The 16,199-nt window shown below is 45.4% G+C and overlaps 1 protein-coding gene across 2 annotated transcripts in view; it reads right to left on the bottom strand.

Moving 5' to 3' along the window:
* The window catches only part of FBH1 (F-box DNA helicase 1), a 46,605-nt gene that overhangs the window by 22,160 nt on the left and 8,246 nt on the right, over positions 1–16,199 (bottom strand). Inside the window, exons 2-12 of one of the 2 annotated variants that reach the window (XM_082649266.1) lie at positions 13,069–13,228; positions 11,183–11,766; positions 7,312–7,442; positions 7,070–7,205; positions 5,337–5,527; positions 4,735–4,827; positions 4,287–4,381; positions 2,352–2,520; positions 1,435–1,657; positions 725–812; positions 560–646 (exon numbers count right to left, since the gene is read on the bottom strand). In XM_082649266.1, the coding sequence (XP_082505392.1) occupies positions 560–646; positions 725–812; positions 1,435–1,657; positions 2,352–2,520; positions 4,287–4,381; positions 4,735–4,827; positions 5,337–5,527; positions 7,070–7,205; positions 7,312–7,442; positions 11,183–11,701 (1,732 nt within the window). In that variant the 5' untranslated portion in view covers positions 11,702–11,766; positions 13,069–13,228. The remainder of the gene's footprint in view (positions 1–559; positions 647–724; positions 813–1,434; positions 1,658–2,351; positions 2,521–4,286; positions 4,382–4,734; positions 4,828–5,336; positions 5,528–7,069; positions 7,206–7,311; positions 7,443–11,182; positions 11,767–13,068; positions 13,229–16,199) is intronic. The other variant, XM_082649265.1, reaches the window with a different exon arrangement.

Below are 16,199 nucleotides of genomic sequence, written 5' to 3'. Positions count from 1 at the left end.
CAGCATAGGTGCACTCAGTCCAAAGAAATGATTTTATAACAAACAAAAGAAACAGCTTCTAACCCTACGAATGCAGATTATTTTTACTCCTGAACAAATTATTGAGTATAAGAAACCACATAGGCAAATATAAAATGAGGCAAGTTATCTTCTCTGATATTATAATTTAAGGCCCCAAAATGACCAAGTCACACTATTTTCTATCAGCCACTGGAAAAATACACAACATAAATTGTTCACTCTAAATTGACTACCTTTTCCCCCTCCACATGAGTCTCAACCCAATCATGTGGTGACCTAGGCTCAGCCAATATTTTAAGAATAACGCAAGCAAAACATTTAGAGAAAATTAAGTCTCCTTTGGGTGAGGGGTGGGGGTGGAGAGACAAGTGCTGAAATCCACAGTCAGACAGCAAAGGGTTTCTGAATGACTAAGCGTCACACGCTCCTCCTCATGACAGACAAGAATCATCGACTTATGCACACACGTGTCCTCTTACACATTCACAACACTGTTGCTATGTGTTTGGGACTACTGGTGTCCTGAATGGTTTATCACCTGGGGTACAGTCCTGGGCCTCGTCCACAAAGATGGCGTCAAAAGAGGCCAGCAGAGGCTTGCTGAGCTGCCAGAGTTTCAAGTAGCCTACAAGAAGGGGCAGAAGAGTCAGAAATCGGAATGAGGCGGGTCCACGGCGGGGCTCAGGACTGGGCGCGTGCGTACCGTCGTGCGTCATATGGTAAGCCTCCTCCTTGCACTCGCCCAGCTTCCGCATGTTGTCCCAAAGTCGGCTCGCTTCGAGGACACCGTTCTAGAAAGCAAGTGACACGGTGATGTGAAGGTCATGACCCTGAAATCAGGAGTTCATGTCCATGTGCAGGGGTCAAAGCAAAGGCCCCAGCTCACGGTGAACGGCAGCCACCCCCTGGCCTCCCCCGGCTCCACGAGGGCCTCATGTCAACGTCAGGCGCCCAGATGGGCAAAAGCCAGGGGCTGGACCACACCCAGAGGTAGAGCATCGCTCAGGGAGCAGAGCATCTGATGAACCAAGAAAGGCTGGATGATTCCTCTAGATTTATGACCGACAGTTAATTCATAAAAAGTGTGGTCAATGACTGAAAAGACTTGATAAAAATCAGAAAAGAGAATCACATCTTTAGACCCTGGACCAGCAGACCCCACGACGAGCTCTTATAAACCCTGGGCAGGAGCCCCATCTGTGAAATGGAGGACCAGGCTGAGGACTAAGCAAGATGAGTGCTCTTCACAGAAAACCCTGTACACTTCGCAGCCAGCACAACTGGCCTAGGGTCTCCCCTCCACCTCTACCTCCTGACAGCAGCTCTAAAGACATCAAAGACCAGTACAAGCTGGCACCGTGTTGAGCCCTTGTTCCTCCCGAGCCCTAACTCCAAAGGGACTGAGACACTCACCAGCTTCTCGCTCTGCTCAACCATGACTCTCTGTCCCTGGCTGTTCTTACACCAGATGGGCACGTGGTCAATCGTCAGCTCGTCGTCAGCCGAGGCAAAGAAGTTTTCCAGAGTCTTACATACTAGCTTGGCCCTTATGAAGCCACCCTTCCCTTCAGCGAGGACAGAGTTGACCATGAAGGGGGTTAACTTGAAGAGATTCAACTTCTTCTTCAATTGGTACCTGCAATGCACGTCCCAAAGGCACCGGGCTGGCTTTTGTGGCAACTCGCGATTTAGTGTCTCCCCCAGGTCTGCCCCCTTCTCTCCAATGACACCACCAGGTCACTGGAAGTGGCACATACAGGTGACAAAAAAAAGCCTGAGGAGCTGAGTGAGGTCCTCGTAGGATTGGAAAGGGCTCCGTTACGCTTTCCAGAATTCACATCTAATAACCCAGGAGACGAAGTGGCTCACAGCAGATACCACTGTTCCAAGGTGTGGACCAGACTCCAGGAGGCCCCAGGGGGGGACCCTCGAAGCTCCCTGAAGCTTTCTCGTCCAAGGGGACATGGCTCAGAGGCCCTGGGTGCCTGGAACAAGTGCCCCTCAGCCCCGTCTTCTCCCCTCCAGCTTCTGAGGAAAGCCTGAATGGGTCAACCAGACTGGTGATGCCCTGAACTTTAGGCAAGTCACTCTGACCTTCTGTGCCTCAGTTCAAGACATGAAAATGCCTCCCTCAGTGAGATAGTGTTAAGCTTCCCTCAGTAGCAATATATCTCTATGGGGTGAAGTAAAAATTACTCAATCTATGGCCATATTCCCTGCCTGTAAGTGAAGACAAAGCACTAAGTTTTCTCCGAGTCACTGTGGTGTACTGACTGCAACGTGAGAGCAGTGACTGGACGTAATGGCAACAGTGGCACCATGATGCTCACTTGCGCCCGATGTGCCCGTAGGCCATGGAGTGGAAGGTCTTGCAGATGACATTGCTGGGGAAGACGAGCTCGGCCTGCTTGGCGATGCTCTTGTTGAAGGTCACGTACAGAAACCTGCTCTCAGACCACTTCTCAGCGTACTTGACCAGGGTGGAGGTCTTCCCAGTACCTGAGGAAGCCAAGAGCAAGGGAGGTGACCCTCTGACCAGGAATAACGGTTCCCACAGACGCTATAATCGGGTCCCACCCATGCCTATCTCCCCGCTTGTCTGGGACCAGACAGTGGCAAGTTCTCCAGTACTGATGAAAACTAAAAACAGTGCTGTGAAGGGAGCAGCAGACTCAAGACAGAGCCACCTGGGTTGGGGTAGCAGACCCTGCAGCTCTAAAGGGGCCACTTCAGTCTGTTCCTCAGCCTGTGTGGGTAACACTGACCTCATAGGGTGTGCAGGATAATTACCCAGGTACCCAGCAGAGGAACTCATAAACAGTAGCTATGCTGGCCTAGGCACCATTCATGCTTCGACAGCAAGAGCATGAAAATGAGATTCAAGGATCCTTCCAACCTGTTCTGAACTATCCTATCTACCCCTCCTCCCCGCCTTTCATTCAGTTATTCAGTTAGTCAACTGTCACCCACTGAACAGGTATTTCCTGAGCACCTACTGCACATTCAGCCCTACACTAGGCATGTCACAAACACAAAGCAAGGTTCCTGCATTACAATCGAGTTGGGAATAAAACACCAACACAGTTGGAACAATTGGAACAAAAAAAAAAGAGAATAATGATAACACAGTAGAGTGAAAAAGAATATGGATCTGGAAACAAAAAAGAAAATCTCGCCTATGAAAGAAGATAAATAGCACCTCCTTTCCTACCTACCAGGGCTGTTTGAAGATCAACAGATCAATGACATAGTGTGGAGGTGTTTACAGAAGGTGTGTGTTGGCTATTCTTCCTATGTAATCAGGCACCAAACAGTTAATACAGATTAGTCACAGTGAGAGTTCAGAATCACGGAGATCTCAAAGGGCTGAGGAAGCCTCCACCAAGAAGACACAGAAGTGACGGGGGTCAACGTCAGATGGCAGAGAGATAGAGGAAGTAGGGGACGGGGAGGGCAGGCGAAAAGGCACGTTTCTGGAGAGAAATAGATCCAGCTTTGAATTCCACCTCCACCACGTATTTGCTCATTTAATCTGGACCACATCATTTTAATTTCCCTGAGCTTTAAAACCTCATACATAAAATGAACCAGAAATTCCCTGGCCATCCACACTTCCACCGCAGAGGGCATGGGTTCAATCCCTGGGGAATTAGGATCCTGCATGCCACGCAGTGCAGCCAAAAAATAAATAAATAAACCAACCTCACAGAATGTTAGGATTAGCACAGGGCAGACATTTGATAAAGTGGCTGTTGTTTTTAGTACGATATTTAGGCAGAAAAGAAGCGGGAAGGCATTCCAGGTACAGAAAATAGTATGAGCAAAGGTTCAAAGAGCAACCAAGTACTTTAAGAGCCAGGAAGCACAATTAGCTGACTGAGTAATGTATGTTAGAACCAAAAGGTAGGAGGCCCTTCCAGACTTCACCCTATAGAAATCAAGGAGCTCCTGACACTGTCTGAACAAGGGATTCACATGACCTACCGCCCCATAAGCAATCAGTGTCTGAGCAGATATGATGATACATAATAGGCTGGATCAATCCCAGTGGCATCTACCCCACAAACAAACTCCTATGGACCATTTGTTCAGCAGGAAGCCCAGTGTGGATGCCCCCTGGAGTGGTAAGAAAAAGCACTTATTCCTTGGCAACTGCTTTTTAGATGATTTAATTGCAGCAGTTCAATAATAGATTAAGGTAAAGATATTCTGGCAGGTGGTGGGTAAGGTGGTAAGAGGCATTCCAGGAATGGCAGCCCCCTTACCTGCAAATGCCATAATTTTTACCACCTGGAGAGGTTCCATCTTATGGCTTAGGATCAGCTGTTGTTCATGTGTCAGCTGGATGGTTGTTTTCTTGCTATAATCATTACAGAAGAGAAATCAGGAAAAGAATAAGGAATTGAAAAGATCAGGTGATAGACTGTCAAAAATGCAACAGGAAACCAAATGGGACAAATAAAATTTAACCAGAAAAAAGGGGAGGGCCGCCCCCCCTTAGAGTGATTAAATTGTTCTAAAACTAGGTTATGATGTTAGTTGCACACTCAGTAAATCTACTAAAAATTATTGAATTATACAATTAAAATGGGTGAATTTTATTTAATGTAAATTATAACTCAATAAAGTGGTTAAAACAAAACACCTTTTCCTCTTCAAGTACGAGAGTCAGGAATCAAAGACGTCCACACACACACCCCCTTACAGACATACCCTGGCCAGACCGATGGTTCCTCTTTGACTTCTGTGGCCTGAGCACAGGAATTCTCCTGAAGATACAGGCAATAGAAAATGTTGTAGTGAATCCTAACAGGAAAAAAGCAGATTAGAGATTTTCAAATTCAGTCATGACCTGTATCTTATTTTTCCTCAGATGTTTTTTAGACTCCTAATCATTGCTAAAAATAAAATATGTACCACCATTTTATGAAAAAAAGGGAAGAAAAGGGTTTAAATATACCTAGAGCTGAGCTATATTTACCTGCACTGTTGGAGGTAAATATTTGGAGAGCACGGTTCTGGGAGAGATGCCTGGCTGCGATGGGCAGAGGCAAAGGAGACAGACCAGGATGTGCTCTTTGGGGAACAAAATGTAGCCACGTATGAACACAGAAGGCTCCGTCCACTCCAGGCTCAACAGCCCTGTAGGTAAACACTATCTTGGGGATGGTGTACGACCCCACGGCACCTCACGTTCACAGAGCCCGCCTGCCTGCATCACTGCACTCAAACCTCACGGAGAACCTGGCGGAGCAGTGGGTGGTGGGGCTCGCCCAGCAGTAACGCGGGGAAGGGGCAGGGCGGGGGCCAGTTACCGGTTGCTGATGTTGATCCCTTTCTCCCTCATGGCGTAGAGCAACACGGCAATGCAGTACAGAGTCTCGGTGATGTCTGGCATGGTCACTGTGGAGCTGGGCCGCCGGAGGCAGAAGAGCAGCTGCTGGATGTCATTGACGCTGCTGGACAGGAGGATGATGGCCGCCACCAAGGCCCACACGTTGACACCCTGAGGAGGGAGGTGGACAGGACAGGAGACGAGACCCAAAACACAACCGGTAAGAATCACATGGGACAGCCGGTGAAGAAAGCCAGGTTTGGGGTTCGTGTACCTTCCTCAGACCATCTAAACGGAGCGCAAACTTCTTGAATGACATTTGGGAAACACCAGGCATGTCTCCTTTTACCCTGGATTCCTTCTTTCTCATCATTTTTGGGTTTGAGTTCTTAAGTTTTCTTTGATTAAATAACATTTATAAAGTACTTAACGCAAGACGCTGCACAGACGTGATCCTCCCGCCTCCTCACCAGCCCACCCCACCCGCACCAGGTCAGTGTGAGCTCTGAGGTCCAGACACGCAACTCAAACAAGCTCACTATTAAATGGGTGCCCATCTGGGAGGCACAAAAACTGGGGGATACAAAAGAAGACAGCAGTCTTTAGGGGGAAATCAAGACTGACAATTCAATGGCATTAAGATGTTAATTTAGTATTTATGTTATTATTTAATACTTATTAAATATTAAGTTAACTAAATATTAAATTATTGAAAATTTATTATTATGGAGACAGTATGCTCCATTTATTAATGTCTAAGAAAATGTTCACTAACATGGAAATATCAATAACAGACATATAGGGACTTCCCTGGTGGCTCAGTGGTCAAGACTCCACGCTCCCAATGCAGAGGGCCTGGGTTCGATCCCTGATCAAGGAACTAGATCCCACATGCAGGCCTCAACTAAGAGTTCGCAAGCCACAACTAAGGAGCCAGCAAGCCGCAACTAAGGAGCCCGCCTGCTGCAACTAAGACCCAGCACAACCAAATAAAAATAATAATAATAGACATATAAGTATATAACTATCATTCTTAACTTTACTGCAAGCCTCCCTGTTAAAAATGCATCCACAAAAGCAAAGTTCCACACACCTTTCACTACAACCATACTGGGAAACAAATCTCACTCCATCGACAATCACTTCACTAAAGATGGACTGAGAAATGCACATGGCTGGATTTCCAACCCTCGACTGGCTGCAGAATGAGGCTGAGGTTGCATGTGGCTTCCAAAACAAAATTTAAGAAGAATCGCTATCCAGATGAGAAGCCACAAGACACAGGAAACTGGAGACTATTTCCAGCTTCTCATTAACTCACTGTGCGTCAGTACAAAATCCTTCTTTTCTCTGGTTCTTTCAAATAACCCAAGGTGTCAACAATACAATGGGCTGCCTTGTAAAGAAGCCCTTACTAATCAAAGTGTGTAGAGGCTAGATGACCATCCTCTGTTGGAACCGCTCAACAGAATGGGAAATTGGATGAAATACTTTTTAAAATTCCTTCCAAATTAAAGAATCTATAACAATGTAGCCTTTTATTTCTCTATGGGACCAATGACAAGATTAAGGCTTCAAAGCAAAGGCTGAAGGAAGATTTTGAAAATAAATCTAAAATAACCTTCAACCAAATTTGATCACCAATACACTTTCTTCCAAAGAGAAAAGGTGTCACCTCCCCAACCCTCCCCTCCCTGCAGCCTCTTCACGTACGGCAGGGGCAGCGTAGAGATCGGGGAGGTGTTGGCGCACGCAGGCCTCTGCCTCGGGGAGGAGGAGGTGATCCCTCAGACTCCACAACGCCCGTCCAGGGTCCACACTCGGGGAGCACTTAGTGGTGGCTGTGTAGCTGTAAGACATTCACAGCAGCGTCCATGGGAAAGGTGATCCAGTAAGTGCTGATTTCTGGGAAAGGACTTTGGAAACTGACTTCCTCCCAGGAAACGGGGACTCACCGGATGAGGTTCAGCACACACAGGTCTGACTCCTTCTCTATGCCATAGCTCGAGAGGATGCCATCCACTTTGCTGACAGCTTGCTCTTCATTCATCAGGTATCGGTGATACAGCTTTTTCCAAGGAATGAACTAGAAAGTTTAAAAAATCCAAAACAACATGCAGGCAATGGCTATTAGAGAACTGATCAGGCCACAAACATATAGATAATTGCTTGAAAAACAATTGCAGTCTACAATTCAAAAGCTGGGCAAATAGGGTAGAAACATTATACAAATTTTAGTTGGAAACTAGGAGAAGGGGGGCCTCTTGGTTTGGGTTCCAACATAACTTTTTACAGAATCTGGGAAAAGCTAGTGCTTCAATTTCCCTATCTGAAATAGTGTCCTGTCCCTGTTGGGACACTAATGGCTCAGAGCTTCAGCGAGGATTAAATAACATGAGAGTTGTGGCTATACTAAGATTAGACAAAATAGACTTTAAGTCAAAAGTTATTAGAAGAGGGACTTCCTTGGTGGTCCAGTGGTGAAGAATCTGTCTTCCAAGGCAGGGGACACAGGTTCGATCCCTGGCCGGGGAACTAAGATCCCACATGCCGCAGGGCAACTAAGCCCACGTGCCACAACTACTGAGCTCACGCACCTCAACTAGAGCCTGCATGCTGCAAACTACAGAGCCCACGTGCCCTGGAGCCCACGCCACAACTAGAGAAGAGAAAACCTGCACAGCACAACTAGAGAAAAGCCCGCGTGCCACAACAAAGACCCCACACGCCACAGCGAGCGCTGCAATGAAGATTCTGCGTGCCTCGATGAAGACCCGATGCAGCCGAATAAATAACTTAAAAAAAATTATTAGAAGAGACAAAGAATATTACTTGATGATAAAAGGGTCAATTCACCAAGAAAATATAACAATTATAAATATGCATGTACCAAATATCAGAGCTCCTAAATCTAGGAAGGAAACACTGACAGAATTGAAGAGAAAAACAGCAACATAATAACAGGAGACTTCTATACTCCACTTTCAAGAATGGATAGAACAAACAACACTGGACCAAAAAGGCATATACTGAACACTCCATCCAGCAACAGTAGAATATACAATCTTCTCAAGTATACATAGAACATTCTCCAGGAAAGATCACGTACAAGAACACAAAACAAGTGTCTTAACATATTTTAAAAGACTGAAATTATAGAAAGTATGTTTTTCAATCACTATAGAAACTAGAAATCAGTAGCAGAAAGAAAACTGGAAAACCCACAAATATGTGGAAATTAAACAACACACTTAAAACAACCAATGGGTCAAAAAGGAAATCACAAAGAAATTAGAAAATACCTTGAGACAAATGAAAACAAAAACACAGCATATCAAAACGTATGGAATGAAGTGCAAGCAGGGCTAAAAGTTAAGTTGATAGTTATAAAAACTTACATTAAAGAAGAAGAAAGATCTGGATTTCCTTGGTGGTGCAGTGGTTAAGAATCCGCCTGCCAATGCAGAGGACACAGGTTTGAGCCCTGGTCCAGGAAGATCCCACAGGCCGCAGAGCAACTAAGTCCATGTGTCACAACTACTTAGCCTGTGCTCTAGAGCCTACGAGCCACAACTACTGAGCCCACATGCCTACAGCCCATGCTCTGCAACAAAAGAAGCCACCACAATGAGAAGCCCGCACACCACAACGAAGAGTAGTCCCCACTCACCGCAACTAGAGAAAGCCCACATGCAACAATGAAGACCCAACAAGCCAAAAATAAAATAATGTTTTAAAAATATTTTTAAAAAAATGAAGAAAGATCACAAATCAACAACCTAACTTTACACCTAAAGGAACTATAAAAAGAACAAACTAAACCCAAAGCTAGCAGGAAGGAGGAAATAATAAAGACTAAAGAGCAGAGATAAATGAAATAGAGAATAGAAAAATAGGAAAAAAAACCAATAAGGGCTTCCCTGGTGGCGCAGTGATTGAGAGTCCGCCTGCCGATGCAGGGGACATGGGTTCGTGCCCTGGTCCGGGAAGATCCCACATGCCGCAGAGCAGCTAGGCCCGTGAGCCATGGCTGCTGAGCCTGCGCGTCCGGAGCCTGTGCTCCGCAATGGGAGAGGCCACAACAGTGAGAGGCCCACGTACCGCAAAAAAAAAACAATAAAACTAAGAGTTGTTTTTTTTTTTAACAAGATCAACAAAATTGACAACCCTTAGATATATTTTGGAAAAAAGAGAAGATTCAAATAACTGAACTCAGAAATGAGGGGAACATTACAACTGATGTCACAGAAATAACAAGACTTATAAGAATACTATGACCAACTGCAGATCCACCAACTGGATATAGTAGAAGAAATGGATAAATTCCTAGGAACACACAACCTACAAAGACTGAATGATGAAGAAATAGAAAATCTGAACAGACCAATAATTAGTAAAGAGACTGAATCGGTAATCAAAAGCCTCCCAAAAAGTTAAGAGTCCAGGACCAGACTGCTTCACTGAAAAATTCTACTGAACATTTAAAGAACTAACATCAATCCCCCTCAAACTCTTCAAAAAAACTGAAGAGGAGGAAGCACTTGCAGACTTATTCTGAGGCCAGCATAACCTTATACCAAAGCCAGACAAAGACACTACAAGAAATAAAAAGAAAATGAGAGCTGTGACAAGGTCACTGAAAATAACCAAGTCATTGCTGGTGATGATAAAAACATCAAGAGGTAAGGATAAGCTGGGATATCTTCCCAAAATCCTCTTGAGCAGAATGGAGTGAAACCTCATCTATCCCCAGTTCACATCAGAGAGATAATTAAATGGGTAGAAATACTGAACCAAAACAGAGTTCACAAATAAAACAGAAAGATATTTCTTAGAAAGTAGGAGACAAGACCCCAGGCAAAGAATGGAGCAAGAGCGATATGAAATTTCCTCCAAAATCTTTTGGGCTTGGAAGAGAAATGTACTAAGTTTTGATATATCCACCTTTCCCTCCATCTCCAAGGTTTTAAACTTCAATGCATTTGAAGAATAAATTAAACTCTCTACCTCTGGTTTCTTCCCAATGTCTGGTCTAAGGGACATACAAGCTAAGGAGAACATTCTCCCAGCCCTCAGGCTTACTGGAGACCTGAACCTGGGAAGTATAATGACACAACAAAGGGAAGGGCAGGGCACAGGATAACGGTATCAGGAAATCCTTTCTGAGATCACGGGCTGCCCCTGTGTCATCTTCAAAAGGTACTCTTGTGACTAAACGCAACACTCATTTACTAATCACCTACTGTATGTAGAACATCGTGAGACAGTGCCGAATGCAAAAAGAAACAGGACAACCAGCCCTCTAGCAATATGCTAATAATTTACAGGGAGGAAGAAGGCTCTCTAAGACCATAACAGAACATGATAAGCTTGAACAGAGGTATAAATCACTATAATAGCACAAGGAAGAGAGTGAGTGATTTCAATGGGATGGAATGGGAAAGCGTTAGTCTAAGAGTGCAGCCTTGAAGAGGAAAGACATCAACAGAGCTAAGAGGGGCCCTTTTGGTTGGCTGGGGGAAGTGGGGTGCAGATTAGACCAACATAAGGGAAGTACTGTGCAGTCCACAGTTGGGAAGCAGAACATCATTGGTTGTGGACAGAATACAGGAATGGACTGGAATGAAGTCAGCAATGAGCCTGGAATAATAAGGTGGGACACACACAGAAGGTCTCGGTTGCCTCCAGGAGATTGGGATTTGATCCTGGAGGCAAATGGACACCAACATCTCTGAAGAAATGCCATTGTCAGGAGTATGCATTAAGTGAAGCGAATCCATGGACTTTTTAGAGAAAACACGAGAGAACGAAAAGCGCTTTCCGTACCAGTGGATCACTGATTATCTCCCTCCAAAAGTGGCACACCAAGCTCAGATTCCAGTAGAGGTCTTCCATGGGGAGGAAAGCAAAGATGTGCCTCAGGACCTCACTGGGCAGGCTGCAGATGTGGCTCTGGGGTTCCTGGCAGGGCGAGGTCCGAAGAAGCCCATAGTAAGAGTCAGGAACAGGATCAGGACCAATGTCCTCCACCTCCTGGCTGGATTCTCCAGGCTGCGCAGAGAACCACGACACACCGTCCTCTGCTTCCTGCCTGCCTTCCCTGGGCCGTCTGCACGACGGGGACAGATGATGCCGTGGGGTCTTCCTAGAAACCCCATCCCACTGACTGGTCCCTGTGGCTTGATTCCTCTCGTCCTCGAAGGACCGAGACCGCTTCCCTGACGAGTGTGGCCGTACTGCTCCATCACCTCCCTGAGGCAGGGCGCAGTGGCCTTCTGCAGCAAAAATCATCTCGTCCTCCGAGTCCTTAGAGCTGTCCTGGCCCACAGAATTGCTTTTGGCCATGTCATTGGTGCGCCGCTGCTGGCCAGCGAGGAAGAATTCAGGGTTGTATCCCAGGCATCCTCGACCTGGAGAGAGAACCCAAACAAGGTGAACGAGAAGTGAATAATGACTGATGACCCTTTGTTGACCCAAATAAGACAAACTAATTTTCAATTATCTATTTTAATAGAGGAAAGAGACAAGGATGTATTTTATTGGTCAACTGATTATATAAATAGATTAATCCAAAAAATATTTATATCGGGCTCTATCATACAGTCAGATACACATTTGGAAAGGGACAGAGACCAGTCTTTGGATGGTGTGAGGACCACAGTACACCTTGCAATAGGCCAGGGTTAAATTCTGATGTTTTCTAATTGTGGAGTTAATTACACCAATATTTATGAAGAGCTACCACCTGCTCAGTGCTAGGACTTCACGCTGAAACACACATGCTGACAAGTCTTTATCAGTAAAGAACTCACAACACAGAGGAGAAGTTGACTTATACACACAAAACAGACAAAATATCAAACACTATATAACCACCGAGTTTAAAACTGCCTCATACAATTGGTTACAGTGGTTCCAAAAAGTGGGAAACAGAGACTACAATCACATCACAAGAATTGAAGATGACTAGTGAGATCCGAGTTGGATTCTGAAATGAGATATATCACAGGGAAATAAGACAATCTGGATTATACAAACAGGTATTAATGAAAGTGGGAATTCACTTGGCACTAAATGGGTCATAAGGAAAACAATCTGCCAGAAGTAGAGCCTGCATGTAATAAAGTCAGGGGATTGAGCCTGAGTCCCTCATAGTAACAGGGAACATACCACACTGGAGGTTCTTGAGAGTGGCAGTGACATGACAGAAAATGGTACTCAGGAACATTATTTGATATTCGAGCTGATATGGAAAAAATAAAGTCTGAAGGCAAGGAGAGGGTTATTGCAGCAGCCCAGGTACGAGGTGACTGAGCACACAATCTACCGTAAAAGCACTGAGTGAGGGGACGTTTGGGAGAAAAAGAGTGAGACGGTGGACCTAGTGATGGATTGGACAAAGAGGACTGCTGAAGAGTCAGGAAATCACGACGGTTCCAGAATGGTATCGTGGTGATGCTGGGACGTGTTCCCTACCACGTTAAAGTTAAGCCAGCTAGTGGAATTCATTCAGCCGTGCTTTTCTGGGGCTTTTACCAACCACTATGATAGGATGGAATTTTCACAGAAAACTCACAAATAGTGAAAAAGTGTCAAACTACTGCAACAGAACCACAAGATCACAGTAGCAGTATTTACAAATACCGGGAGATACTCAAAGGCCACACACACTACAGATTCTGAAACGCAAGATATTTGGGGGAAAGACATACCTCTAGTCCCTCTTTTGGTTCTGGGTCTAGGATAGAGACCGTGGTTTGGGTCTCTGTTTGTCCATCTTTGACTGAAGGGCTGGGTCACGGCCAAGTGACTGCGAGCCAGATGTTGGCAGTCGACGGCTGTAAGATGCTTCCGCTTAAATGGTCTCACTGTCTTGTATCAACAGGCAGAAGAAATGGGACACTTGTTAGTTATCACCAATTCTACAAGCTAGCAAGTTAACCTTAATTTTCAGGAATACAGTGGCTGTGGGCCACCCCAGCCAGCCCTTTCCCTCTTCCCCATATTCCCATCAACTTTCAGTCATTTTATAGTTTCTTTGCATCTCTTCCTTAGGGTTTGAGAATCCTAAAATAGCCTTCTTTTCTACCTATCACACTTTGTAGAAGCCCTGATCATGAAATGCTCATTCAAAAAGAAGTTGCCACTAATGGATAAATGGAGATCTGGCAACTTTTCCTTGACTTTAGCCAGGCCATTTATACTATCATAATAACCATAAATATTTTAAGAGCTGGCTATAGCTTTTCAAAATATACTCATGCATTGTCCCCTGTATACACCAGCTTTTCCAAGTCTGAGAAGCAGAAGGCACTAAGCGGACAGTCACAGCAGATTTCCCACCCCTGCTGTATGTCTCTCCCCATGCACCCCACCCCACCCCATGCACCCCTCTCGGCCCCGAGAGCATCTCAGCATCGGGCACTGATGTAATAGGACAGGAGCAAGGCCCCCAAGTAGAAGAGAATGGAGCCCACTTTTCAGCATCTTCAGAGGAGGAAATTTCATATTCTCCCTCAGCAAAACACTACAGCAGTGACTGTGCCTAGAATTCTGTCTCGAGAGTATTGAAATACTTTTGTTTATATTAGTCATTTTTCTGCCAGGTATTTTTTCATTCCTATTTCTGCATTTTATCGCATGTAAGATCTAACTACCTCCTTATGGCATTAAATAGAACAGTTACACTACTGTAAAACAGAATAGTTACACTTAAAAAAAAAGAGAGGACAAGAACAGATACAAGAGAATTAAAGTGACCCTTTAAGGACTTCCCTGGTGGCGCAGTGGTTAAGAATCACCTGCCAGGGCTTCCCTGGTGGCGCAGCGGTTGAGAGTCTGGCTGCTGATGCAGGGGACACGGGTTCGTGCCCCGGTCTGGGAAGATCCCACATGCCGCAGAGCGGCTGGGCCCGTGAGCCATGGCTGCTGAGCCTGCACGTCCGGAGCCTGTGCTCCACAATGGGAGAGGCCACAACAGTGAGAGGCCCGTATACCGCAAAAACAAACAAACAAAACAAAAAGGAATCACCTGCCAATGCAGGGGAGATGGTTTTGATCACTGGTCCAGGAAGATCCCACATGCCGCGGAACACCTAAGCCCACGCGCCACAACTACTGACCCTGCACTCCAGAGCCCGCGACGCACAACTACTGAAGCCCAGTGCCTAGAGCCTGTGCTCTGCAGCAACAGAAGCCACTGAAATGAGAAGCCCGAGCACCGCAACGAAGAGTAGCCCCTGCTCGCCACAACTAGAAAAAGCCTGTGCACAGCAACAAAGACCCAATGCAGCCAAAAATAAGTAACATAAATAAAAATAAATTAAAAAAAAATAAAAACGTGACCCTTTACAGGAGATGGTCAACAGAGAAATCAGTTCCTGCCAGTACCGTATTTTCAGATGCTAAAAATACTCCAGTAAACTGTAGTATCAAATGCCAGAATCTCACTCAACATTTCCTGTAAGCCTGAAAACGTCTGAAACCAAGACACCACTGAGTATATCTGATACAGTTTATAAACTTAATAACTCCCCTCAGCCCTTAGCTTCTTCAGAAATGATCCTTCCAAATTTCAGTTTATTCTTTCAGGGTTTAATGGAAGTTTAAAAAAACTTCATGGATATTTCAAGACTTTTTAAAAATTACTTCTACACACAGAAATAGTTCTACAGGCCCCTCTGAAAGGACGCTAGAGACCTTTTCACTACCTGAATTCAGAGTTAAAATGCAGTGGTATAACTCTTAAGTCATGAAGAAGTACTTAAAAATATGCTCAGCCGGGCTTCCCTCGTGGCGCAGTGGTTGAGAATCCGCCTGCCGATGCAGGGAACATGGGTTCGAGCCCTGGTCCAGGAAGATCCCACATGCCGTGAAGCAGCTAAGCCCGTGTGCCACAACTACTAAGGCTGTGCTCTGGAGCCCATGAGCCACAACTACTGAAGCCCACGCGCCTGGAGCCCATGCTCCACAACAAGAGAAGCCACCGCAATGAGAAACCCGCGCACCGCAACAAAGAGTGGCCCCCCGCTCGCCGCAACTAAAAGCCGACAAGCAGCAACGAAGACCCAACGCAGCCAAAAATAAATAAATAAATTTATTTAAAAAAATGCTCAGCCGGATAAAAGCAGTGTCACATAGTGAGGGGACAGTGGACTTAAAAGGAAAAAAACTGGGTGTGAGCCCTAAGTTGGCCACATAGTGGCCGGAGGACCCCTGGTCACTTAGCTTCTCTAAGACTCAGGGGCGTTACAATGATTAAATGAGAAAACACACTCCAAAAGACTTGTTAAACTATAAAACCCTACACAAATATACACATCTGCTTATTGTGTCAAACAAAGCTTAGATGTGACTGATTTGCATAAAACATTGAAATAACTTTCAAATTATAAAGATGTCACCTAATGGCAAGACATGAAGTATATCAGCAGTCCAATTACAGCCTACTCTGTATTACTGAAAATACCTTTTAAAAAGCCAAGGGACTTCCCTGGTGGCGCAGTGGTTGGGAGTCCGCCTGCCGGTGCGGGGGACACGGGTTCGAACCCTGGTCCGGGAAGATCCCACATGCCACGAAGCAACTAAGCCCGTGCGCCACAACTACTGAGCCCACGCACCTAGAGCCTGTGCTCCGCAGCGGGAGAGGCCACCGCAATGAGAAGCCTGTGCAATGCAACGAAGAGTAGCCCCCGCTCGCCGCAACTAGGGAAAGCCGGCGCGCAGCGGCAAAGACCCAATGCAGCAAAAAATAAATTAATTAATTAAAAAAAAAAAGCCAAGTCATATATCTTAATTACTTATTATGAACAAAAAAGTTCCCTCCACTATAATGGTTTTATAA

Source organism: Grampus griseus (assembly GCF_964374135.1).
Source record: "Grampus griseus genome assembly, chromosome: 2".
Taxonomy (NCBI): Eukaryota; Metazoa; Chordata; class Mammalia; order Artiodactyla; family Delphinidae; genus Grampus; species Grampus griseus.
This window is presented reverse-complemented; position numbering and strand designations above follow the sequence as displayed.